Genomic DNA, 10,433 nt, shown 5'->3' with positions numbered 1-10,433 from the left:
CAAAAACCCTAGCTCTCGCCCTCTCCCTCCACCTCCCCCTCCCCCTCCCCCTCCCTGCCACCCATGGCCACCGCCACCGCCACCGCGTACACCCTCCGCCTCTCCCCGCCGCCGCCGTCGCCATCCCCTCGCCGGCAGCAGCACCACCACGCCCCGCTCCTCCCCCAGCGCCCCCGCAGCCGCCGCGGGGCCACCGCGAGGGCGGCGGCGGCGGCCAGCTGGGCACCGACGGACCGCGGCAGCGACGACGGGCTCGGCGGCTGGTGGCTCCCAGTCCCCGAGCAGCAGCAGCAGCAGAAGCAGCCGGCGGAGCGCGGGAGGGAAGGTGGGGGCGGATCTCTTCTGTCCGATTCGATCGCTCGATGAGGGCTTTGAGCGGATCTCTTCTCTTTTGTTTCTGCAGTGGGGATTGGGATTGCGGGTTCCCGAAGAGCTCTCGCGGTCGGGCTGGGGGCTTCGGCGGCGATCGCATTGGTGGGGATGATGTGGCACTTGCCGTCGTCGAGGAAGTGTGAGTTGCTCACTGGTTTATCTCCATTTTGATTATGAACACCATACTTCGGTGGTGTTGCCTATTTCACTGTGTGTTTGAATGCTAAATGTATGGGATGGATTGAGGAGCTTCAGTTATCCATTCCAGTGGGACGCTTAGCTATGACAGGGTAAGAGAATCTGCTGGCTGCTGCTGCCGCTAGTTACAAGGGGAAAGGAGAATGCAGTTGAGCATCATAGATTAGATTGTCTTAATTCATGTTACCTTAGTGCATAAATTATTCTCAATCGTCATCCCTGCTGCTTATGTTTTGCTGCTTGTTGTATTTTCTTACTTTCGGTTGTTGCCTTGTTGCGAACTGTCTACTTTTGTACAAAATCAGCCCGTGCTAAATTAGGTTGGAATCTGCTATGTTCATTCTGGTGTTAAGAGTTCAGTTACCTTTTGCTTTGTAAATACTGAATATGCTTTGTTCAGTGCATTGTGTTGGAGATCCTCAATGCAATATGTGAACACACGATTGCTTGACATTGTTTTCGAACAATTAAATAAATTGTAAAAAATAATGCTGTGTTTCAGGTTTGCAGCAATTTGTACATGCCCCATTACACTATGTTCAAGAGAAGTTATCAACACTGGAGTCAAAAGAGACTCCCGAGGAGGATGCAGGTGACAGGGAGTGGGATAATATTGATGTTTCAAAGACAGCTAATGACGAGAGGGTTGATACAAAAACTGATGATTCAAGCCAAAACCACATGCCAGCTGGTGGTGTACATGTTCTATTTAGAGCTCCTGTAGATCCCATGCACGAGGAGGCTTTCTCTATATTGAAGAAGCTACAGGTATGCCAGACTTGTTTGTAGCTTGTTGAAATATATCAAATCATAAATGTCCTGCTACCTACTCTGTATTGTTGAAGCATTGTTTTTTGACAATAAGCTGCTCATTTACCTTACCTTGTGTTCTCTTTTTTTTGGGTCTTACACAGTATATTCTGAAAATGATTAGCTAGGTAGGATACATTATGCACTTGCATGCTACTGAGACAACTGCTATTTTTGTATTAATTTGAAGGTCTGTAGTTCTTTCAACAGAAGTTGCTATAATTCTTAAATCTCAATACTCCACATAGTTTGCTAGGATGAATTTAATTTAAAGTTTTATTTATCCTTCTAGCTACCTTCTATTAATTTACCAACTCCAGTTTCATATGATATCTGATGTCATGGTTCAAGAAGGCACTAGGCGCTAGAGGGTCAGCAGCTCTGGCACCTAGGACCAACATGGCTTGTAAATACCAAGCAATTAGCGATAAAATTACATAAAAGTTAACCATTGACCACTAAAATAGCAGGACAAGAGACCCCAAGGTTAGTTAGCCACCTGGTGCACCATCTAATGCCTAATCTGGGTGGCTACTTGGTGTCTCGCGCCTAATAGGTGCATAGGGTCGATTTTTAGAAATGTGATATTGCTCTTACTCCCTCCGTTTCACAATGTAAGTCATTCTAGCATTTTTCACATTCATATTAATGTTAATGAATTTAGACATATATATCTATCTAGATTCATTAACATGAATATGAATATAGGAAATGCTAGAATGACTTACATTGTGAAACGGAGGAAGTACATTTGTAAATTTTGTCTTTAAGTTTGATCTGCAGTTTCATTGAATAATAATTGGTCCATTCTTGTGGAGTATCATTTGACTAGTGATTGATCAAAACACAATAAATAAGCTTGACCGCTTGGATTATTTTTAATGATACCATTACTTTCAACATATGACCAAGTGATTTATTTCTTACAAATGTTATCCAAAGATATTCTCATCAACTTCTGTGCTTGATCAGATAATTGAAAAAGATGCTAGCTCCAGCGACTTTTGTTCTCGAAGGGAATTCGCAAGATGGTTCATTAAGTTACACTCAAAATTAGAAAGGTAGCAAAACAAAGCCATATATATTTTTTGCTTGATATTTTAGTATTGCCTTCTTTATGATATTGTTTTGCAGGAAAAAGATGCATAGGATCATCCCTAATAGATTAACTTTTGGATCAGTCAGAAGTGCCTTCGACGATATAGATGCTGATGACCCAGATTTCTTGTACATCCAATGTAAGTTGTTATTATACTGATGGTTACTGAACTCACTCAACAATGCTCTTAGATATCGGAGCCTGTCTTCATTTGCCTGCCTTCTCTACGCTACTTTGGCCATGATTTTCTTGTTAAGGAGTACTCCATTGGATTTCCAGATGCCTATAATTTAATAGCGTGTGATTATAAACTCTAATTTTGTCCATTACAAAAAAAAAAAGCTTTAGGAGAATCAGGCATTGTATCTAGCAAGTTATCGAACTTCCTGGGAACATCAACAAGTGGTTCTTCTAGTGACAGTGGAAATTCAAACTTCCTACCCAACAGGTACGTATGAAATTTCTGTTATCCCTTTATTGACAGCTAATACATTTTTCTTACTTGTTATGTTCTTTTCTTTTGTGTGTGGTGGTTTTAGTTATCTATCACGTTTTGATCTTGTTAATTGGAAAGCACTAGTGGAGCATCCATTTGCAACTGAACTAGACCAGAAGGTACATATATCTTTTGTTCTTATGATATTCTGCAATGTTTCTATAATATTACTTGGTTTCATTCTTTTGTAAATCCTGACTCTGGTTACAGTCCAGATGCTGAGTAAAAATGTTCGCATTTTGGATTTGAGGGCTTGGCCTGATGTACCATCATCTATACTTATAGATTTGATGGGTGGTGAACAGAGCATCATCAGCAAAGTTTTTGGTATGATTTGTTAGTAGTCTTTATTTTGTGTTGATGTTTTGACCGAATGATTCTTAATTTACTAAGATTATGGTTATTCTGTTATGCTAACTTAGGCATAGCAAGACCTATTATTCCCTAAAGCATTGTGTGCTTATACTAGTGGTTTGAATATTCGTTTTGTTTTGTTACTTTTTTTGAACCTTCTTAAATTTTGATTTTGAAAATGAACCCCTCCAAAACTTATTTTCAGAATTCTGAACCTTTTAACCATGCCAGCCCGCATGGCATGGCAAAACAACACTGACACGCCAACCACAGCAGGTGTGATATTTTTGTCCTACCACACCAGACAACGCTGCCATGCCACCCAGAGCAGGCGTGATAGTTTTGTTCTGCCACGCCAGCTAGAGTGGCGTGGCAAGACAGACAATGCTGCCACGGCAGCCAGACCGGCGTGGCAGTATTGTTTTGCCACGCCAGCCTGATTGGCTTGGCCAAAGGTTCAAATCTTGAAAATAAGTTTTGGAAGGGTTTATTTTCAAAATTATTAAAAATTAAAGGTTCAAAAAGTTATAAAAAAAATATGATGCTTGCCATTCCGTAATTTGTTTCAATTTAACTGTTATGAAAATAGAGCTTATGGAAGAACATTGTCTATGCTGATTTTCGTGCATGGACATGTTTCCCATCAGTATAAGATGTAGTTCAGTCTGATTCTAAACCTTTCTTTCTTCTGCCTTTTTTGTGACTGATTTTGTTATCCATATCCTTGTGTCCCGTGACCAAAGAAAAGGTCATAGCTATCCTGTTTCAATGTACTTCAGCTGACTTGAACAATAATTACATTTTGTAGGAAACACAAGATGCCTTCAACCACATAAACCTGTTACAAAAGCGCAAGCAGCTGCTGCACTGACCAGTGGCCGAATGGAAGAAGTAATACGTGATGAATTGAACAGACTAGAAGCAGAGAATCAATCCCAGCTTTCTGTTATGGGTGAAATAATGGAAGAGTTAATTAATAGAGGAGATATAAAAAGATATTGGGAGGACAAGATGAAAGTGGAGGAAATCCGTGAGGTTGCAGTTGATAAGCAGCTTCAACATGTGCTGCAAGAGCTTGCAAATGAGAAAACAGATAGAGAAAAGGAACTTGCGGTCTTACTGAAAGAGAGAACAGCTCTAGAACATCAGAATCAGGAACTTATGAATTTGAGGTCAGAGATTGATGGGATGTATGATAGACTAGCCATGGAAAGTCTAGAGGTCATGACTGAGGAACAAAACCTGGAAAAGCTCTCATTTGATGTGAATAGGAAGCATCAAGCTGTCTCTGAATCTAAATCTTATCTTGAAGCTGAGAAGGAAGCTCTTACTATGCTAAGGTCTGTCTTTATACAGTCTTTACATTTTCCTTTTAATTATTACCTGATCTTTTCATATTTGAAACTATTAGCGCCTGCACTTGTATGAATACATGTAATGTAATGCGCAGTAGTTCAGAACTAGATGCTTTCTTTACTCCTTTAAAGGAGCTGGTAGTTTAGATGCTGTGGTTTAAACCCAACTCTTTCACTTGAAAATATTTTTCTGGATATATCTTCATAGATGTTGCTGCTATCTGTATGATCTTTTGCAAACACATGCAAGTAGTTTGGTAGCTGGTTAATCTGATGTGAACTATGTACCCAACTCTTAGATTTGATTTAGTTTGCATATCTTAGATTCCGAACAATAAAGTAACTCTTTACTGAACTTTTAACATGAACGCTCTAAAATTCTACTATATTTGATGGTTTTGAAGAAATGCTGAAGATCAGTCATCAGAATAAAATTTAAGAAAGGTCATTTTGGAGTCTTGAACTCTTTTTGAAGTCTATTTTTCAGCCTGAACTAAAAAAAAGGGTTGTTTCACCCTCAACTTCTAAAACCAGACAATAAACACCCTGGAACCTATTCTATAGTGGTTTTGTTTGAAAGAATGGTTGCTTTTGCACATCACTTAGCTCTGCATCAGTGGTACTTGTCCAATAGAAAGTTCATGTTAGAGAAACCCACTGCTATTTCAAACCAAACTGCTGTAGAATATAGGCTCTAGGGTGTTTGTCAGGTTCTGAAAGTTAAGGGTGAAAAAAACTGGTTTTTAAGTTCCAGATGGACAGTGGCTTCTAGAAGAGTTCAAAGCCCAAAGACAGACTAACCCACAAAATTTATACTTATGGATCAGGCCAATTCTTGTAGCCATGGTATTTGAGTATTTTGGTAAGTACTACTCTGTCCCAACAAAAGACCAATTCTAGCAATGAACCTGGACATGCATGTGTCTAGCTTCCTAGCTAGGATTGTGTTTTTTTTTTTGGGACGGAGGGGGTAAACTTGTTTAACAGTGGCGTACACCATGGTTTTAAAAGCGTTGCCTAGGCATCTGAGCACCATCAGGGAGCAGAGCGTCGCCACCGCCTACCCTTCCTCACGTCTTGGATCCTAATATCTCATGAAATCAGGTAGACATGGGCAAGGTGGGGTCAAGGGCGCATGCGCTGTAGTGAATTGCGCATGCTGGGAAGGAAATCGCGTGAAGATAGGATGGAAATCTCGTGTGCGACGATTTAGGGAGAGGGAAGGGTGAAAGATGGAAAGAGAATAGAGAATAGGGCGGGCAGAGATTGGAAACATAGCGACATGGGAAGATGGAAAGAGAAGAGGGGAAGATGGAAAGAGGAGATGGTTGTCTCCCTCCTGCTGCTCCCTTCATCGCCAATGGATCTGTCTCCCTGCTCTTCCTCGCCCCTTCATGTTCTTCCTCTCTTTTCTGCCTCGTATATCTCTAGTATGCCTCTTGTGCTTGTGTGTAAGGCGTTGCCTTGCCTCGCCTTGTCGCTTTAAGAACACTGGTGCCTTGTCGCTTTAAGAACACTGGTGTACACTTGTTTAACAAGTTTAACCCAAGGTGATATCAGGTATTGTTAAACAAGTGTACACCTTGGATGCTCAAATATGTATTTAACACTGTTTAACCCATGAATTTTGTAACAATTTTAACCCATGAATTTTTTACACTGGCCAAATGATATCAGGTCTTGGGTGGAAGAAGAAGCAGCACGTGTACATGAACGAGCTGAAGTACTTGAGAGGGCTGTAAGGAGATGGCGAGTCCCAGCTGACTAAGCCTGCAAACTAACCTGCCCTTGCATTGTTGTATGTCAGCTTTTCTCTTAACATTTTTATGTTCTGTGGTATCAGGGCTTCGGCTGTCAGTTATAAACAATTCCTTGTCCGTAGTAGGGTAAAGTCAGTGCATGTTGCCTTGGGCCCAGAATCATTATTTTCATTTTGTGCTTCCTCGTGGCTTCCTGCCTTTTAGTGTCACCGGTAAAACCCTGGTTTGTTCATAGTTTCATTTACCATGATCTATGTAGATATTAATGTTGCCTTCCTCCAAGGATGCTGTTTCACCTGGACAGTTATCTTTCACACTGGTGTACACCATTCCATTTGAGTAATAAACATGAAGTGAAGCATGTGTTTTCCTTTACACTTAGCCGTGACCCAATTCCGTGATTGTAGGTTTCAATGGTTTCTGGAGTACTTTTTTGCTAATCCTGAGCCATGTAGACACTGTGCTAACTCATGGAGTACTAGAAATGGGTGAGCTTCAGGATGGATCAGGTGCAGCAACAGGGTAGCTGAGCTGATTGACGCCCTGTCGCTAGCTACAAAACGTCAAGTAACCCATCTTCTTTCTCTTTCTGAAAGAGCTCGTACACAAGCTCAGACACTGAATGAAGTTGCTGTTATGGAGCTGGAGTTCCTTCACACGCAAAATTCAGAGGCAAACATGGTGTAGGGCACGTCCACTGCTCGCTCATTGGCAAGCCTGAAATAGTTGGTGGTTGTTCGATTAATGCCTTCAATTTCTTTCCCGGTTTCCTACACTTCCCCTCTGACGTTTCCCTCTCCCGAGTGGGGCCCTTGTGAACAATCCGCTGCAATCATGCATTTGCCAATGGGGATGCTCTTTGATGATCCTTGAGGGTGGTGGCATCAGCACATTTCCTTGGGGTGTTTTGTGTGGCACTGTGGGGCGCATGTGCATGGCAACATGGCATGGCCTGAAAAATGGCATGTGGTGCACCCTTTTCCTCAAATCTATCCGGTGGATTTCAATCTGAGCCGTCTATTTTTGATCTGATGTACGCAAAGATGCGAAAGGGTTTGTACACGGTTGGATATAAAAATGGACGGACATGATTGCAAGAAATTCTTATTGCTGAGACCCATCTGACTGCAATTGTTATAAGAAATTCAGAGTTTCAGACCATTACAGCCTTGTGGGCACCAGCCGGTGGTGTGGTCTCATGGTTTCTTAGCTGTTTTGCCATCGATTGCGCCATGGGCAAACCGGTAGCAATTGATGTTTGCTTCTGGGACTCTTGGATATGATGCATATCTGATTGATCTATATATAGAACCGAACTTGATTATATTGATCATATCATGGCATGAAATGATCACACCATGAGCTTCCTGTTCATGTTTGGTCACTGGTTGGTTGGTGCCTGTCTGCTTGTAAGATATACGTGTTCTTTTTTCTTGGTAAATTGGGCAAAACATGTCTTGAACCACAAGTAACACTCATCACATTGATATGCACACTGTTAGATCTTATCCATGACCATGAGTGGTCTCACCAAATCTCTCTATGCATGGACAACTCTTCCTGTTTAAGTTAAGCGATATGCTACCTGCTGTGGTTCATTGTAGCAACACAATAAATGGTACAACACTTACAGCAACAAAAATATTGAGTAACTGAAGATGGACGATTTGTAACTTTATGGGTTGTTTAGATCGAGGAATCAAACTATCTAGGACGGGTAGATCAATCTTCAGATATCATCCCATGCATGATTTTGGTGAGATGACTATATTCTCTATTTTTGGATAAATTAAGCAGGTGCATTTTTCTGATAATTCTATGAAGAGGTAATACTCCATGTTCATCAAACCAAACAAGTTATAGGATCGAACAGTCAATTACTCATCCAATTCATCAAAACAAAATGGTCCTAAAGTGTCCAAGAAGCAAGATATAGGGTTCGTTGAGGCTACAAGAATAGGGGAGTTAGGGAGTGATGTCTCTATGAGGATTTCACTTTCAGTGTTATGCCTTTGGACTCGTGGAAGCCAGCATGATGCATCCGTACACGCATAATAATATTGTTGCTTGGATTGTATAAGTTTGGCTGGCCCTCTTCCAAGTGCCAAGTGCAACCATTTTATTGGAGATCTAGTGATACACCGTTTTCAGTTGGGATATCATTGCATGGGACATGATGTTGCAGATTATATGAATTCTGCCCCTCAAATGTACACAATCTGTGTATTATTTGGCACATGATTGCACATTATAAGAAGCTGGATTAATCATTTTGATCAAGCACATGATGTCATTAGATACCCCAAATTGTCAATGTAGCTCTGTCAAATAGTAGACAGCCAAGAACCTCCCTCTATGTCCAAAGGTAATACTTGGGAGCCAAAATCTGACAGGAATATAATTAATGGTCTTGACAAACAATAAGAAATACACCATTTATTTTGGGTTTATTTTACAAACAATTTTCTCCCTTATGACCTGCTTAAAATATCTAAGCTCTGTCGTCCACAATTGAATATCTTCAAACAAGTTTGATCATCTGCGAGACTGTGACTAAGACAAGTCCCAATTGACATGCTATTGGTGTTTTCTTTTTCTCGTTTACCTGCAAAGTCCGCGCTTGTACCACTTTGCCCGCGTCACAAACCACGGAATAATAGATAATGAAGGAAATCAAACTGTATTTTACATACATTAATTCTGTAAAAAAAAATTCTGCTTGATGAGCACAGAAATGATGCATACTGCAGGTACAATCAGAAAGGAACTAATAAAACATAACACTCTACCATTAATCACAAAGTACAGTGACATGAAATTTTATTTCTATTTTTATTTTTTTTACTCAGGTTCAGTTTTGAAGGCGAGCATGTGTGCGTCAGTAAAAATCACCAGAATTTTACTCCCAATATTTTTTTTTCACTCCAGTAAAAAGATGTTTTTTCCCTGCAAGTGGCCTGTAGGAGTCCTTTTATTTAAGACTTGTTGACGTACAACAATGCTAAGAAATTATATTGTGCGAGCAAAATAATTGCAAAATGAAATAAATATATTGCGGTGAAGATCAGATCAATTTGCACCACTGATAAACCCCATCAGCGTAAGTGCGTAACGTAATTCAAACAAGAAGAAAAACTGCAAACACAACTCCAAATGACCAAATCTTGCTGATCGACTTGCAATATATATAATTATCAATAAAATCCCTGCATAATAAATCTATCATTACACATGACCATTAGAGAAGACACAAGGAGAGATTAAGAGAAGGGCAGGCAGCAAGAACACCATTAATTAAATTAATCTAGTGATGATCAGCTACATGTACACAACACGAGCACCCACAAGAAGAACAGAGCAGCCGCGAGCAAGCTTCGCCGCCGGCGACCACCGCCGCTCGTCCGCGGAGAGGCTGCCCTGCCCAAGAACACGGCGCGGGCTAGCTAGTACGCGGCGCGGGCGTTGGCGGCGAGCTTGCCGGAGACCGGGAGAGGGCTGCGCATAGGGGAGCGCGGCGGCGGCGGGTGCGCGAGGCGGCGGCCGTCGGCGTCGTAGTAGATCACCCCGGAGAAGTCCAGCGGCTGGCACCGCTCACCCATCAGGATCTCCTTCCGCCACAGCCCGCCGGAGTCCCCCTCCTCCCGCCTCGCCCCAGCCGCCGCCGCCTTCACCTTCGCCGTCGCCGCGGCGGGCAGCGACAGCGCCTTCCTCCACGGCACCACGGCGCGGGACGACGCCCCCTGCTTCCCCGCCCCCGCGGCGGCGGACGACACCCGCCTCGCCGCGCGCTGCAGCCGGCGCGTGCACGTGCTCATCAGCGCCGCCACCGCGTGCAGGAGGCTCGCGCCGCCGGCCATAACCTTGCGATCGCTCGCCGCCGCCGTCGTCGCCTTCTCCTTGTTGGCTTCCAGCTTAATTTGTGAGGCTTTTCCTTTCGCGGGGTTTCCTTTCTGCTTTGGAGGCGGCGGGTTTGATTGATTTCGCGCCAT

General features: G+C 42.6%; 2 protein-coding genes across 2 annotated transcripts; one reads left to right on the top strand and one right to left on the bottom strand.

The window, feature by feature from the left end:
- LOC127776846 (uncharacterized) lies at positions 1-6,802 on the top strand. Its single transcript, XM_052303408.1, has 10 exons — positions 1-325; positions 404-511; positions 1,073-1,338; positions 2,353-2,441; positions 2,515-2,618; positions 2,822-2,927; positions 3,019-3,094; positions 3,191-3,302; positions 4,138-4,669; positions 6,362-6,802. Exons 1-10 carry the CDS (start codon positions 64-66, stop codon positions 6,450-6,452), a joined length of 1,746 nt encoding a protein of 581 aa, XP_052159368.1. The 5' UTR covers positions 1-63; the 3' UTR covers positions 6,453-6,802.
- Positions 6,803-9,508: 2,706 nt separating this feature from the next.
- Positions 9,509-10,433, bottom strand: LOC127777527 (uncharacterized). The gene has a single exon (XM_052304134.1). It carries the CDS (start codon positions 10,431-10,433, stop codon positions 9,888-9,890), a length of 546 nt encoding a protein of 181 aa, XP_052160094.1. The 3' UTR covers positions 9,509-9,887.

Source organism: Oryza glaberrima, chromosome 6 (genome assembly GCF_000147395.1).
Source record: "Oryza glaberrima chromosome 6, OglaRS2, whole genome shotgun sequence".
Classification (NCBI taxonomy): domain Eukaryota; kingdom Viridiplantae; phylum Streptophyta; class Magnoliopsida; order Poales; family Poaceae; genus Oryza; species Oryza glaberrima.
The sequence above is the reverse complement of the archived record's forward strand: the minus strand, read 5'-3'. Positions and strand labels throughout refer to the sequence as shown.

Coding starts and splice junctions, on each gene's coding strand:
- LOC127776846 (XM_052303408.1), top strand. CDS start 64: ATGGCCACCGCCACCGCCACCGCGTACACCCTCCGCCTCTCCCCGCCG. Junction 1,339..2,352: donor CTATATTGAAGAAGCTACAG/GTATGCCAGACT, acceptor GTGCTTGATCAG/ATAATTGAAAAAGATGCTAG. Junction 2,619..2,821: donor AGATTTCTTGTACATCCAAT/GTAAGTTGTTAT, acceptor AAAAAAAAAAAG/CTTTAGGAGAATCAGGCATT.
- LOC127777527 (XM_052304134.1), bottom strand. CDS start 10,433: ATGGCGCGAAATCAATCAAACCCGCCGCCTCCAAAGCAGAAAGGAAAC.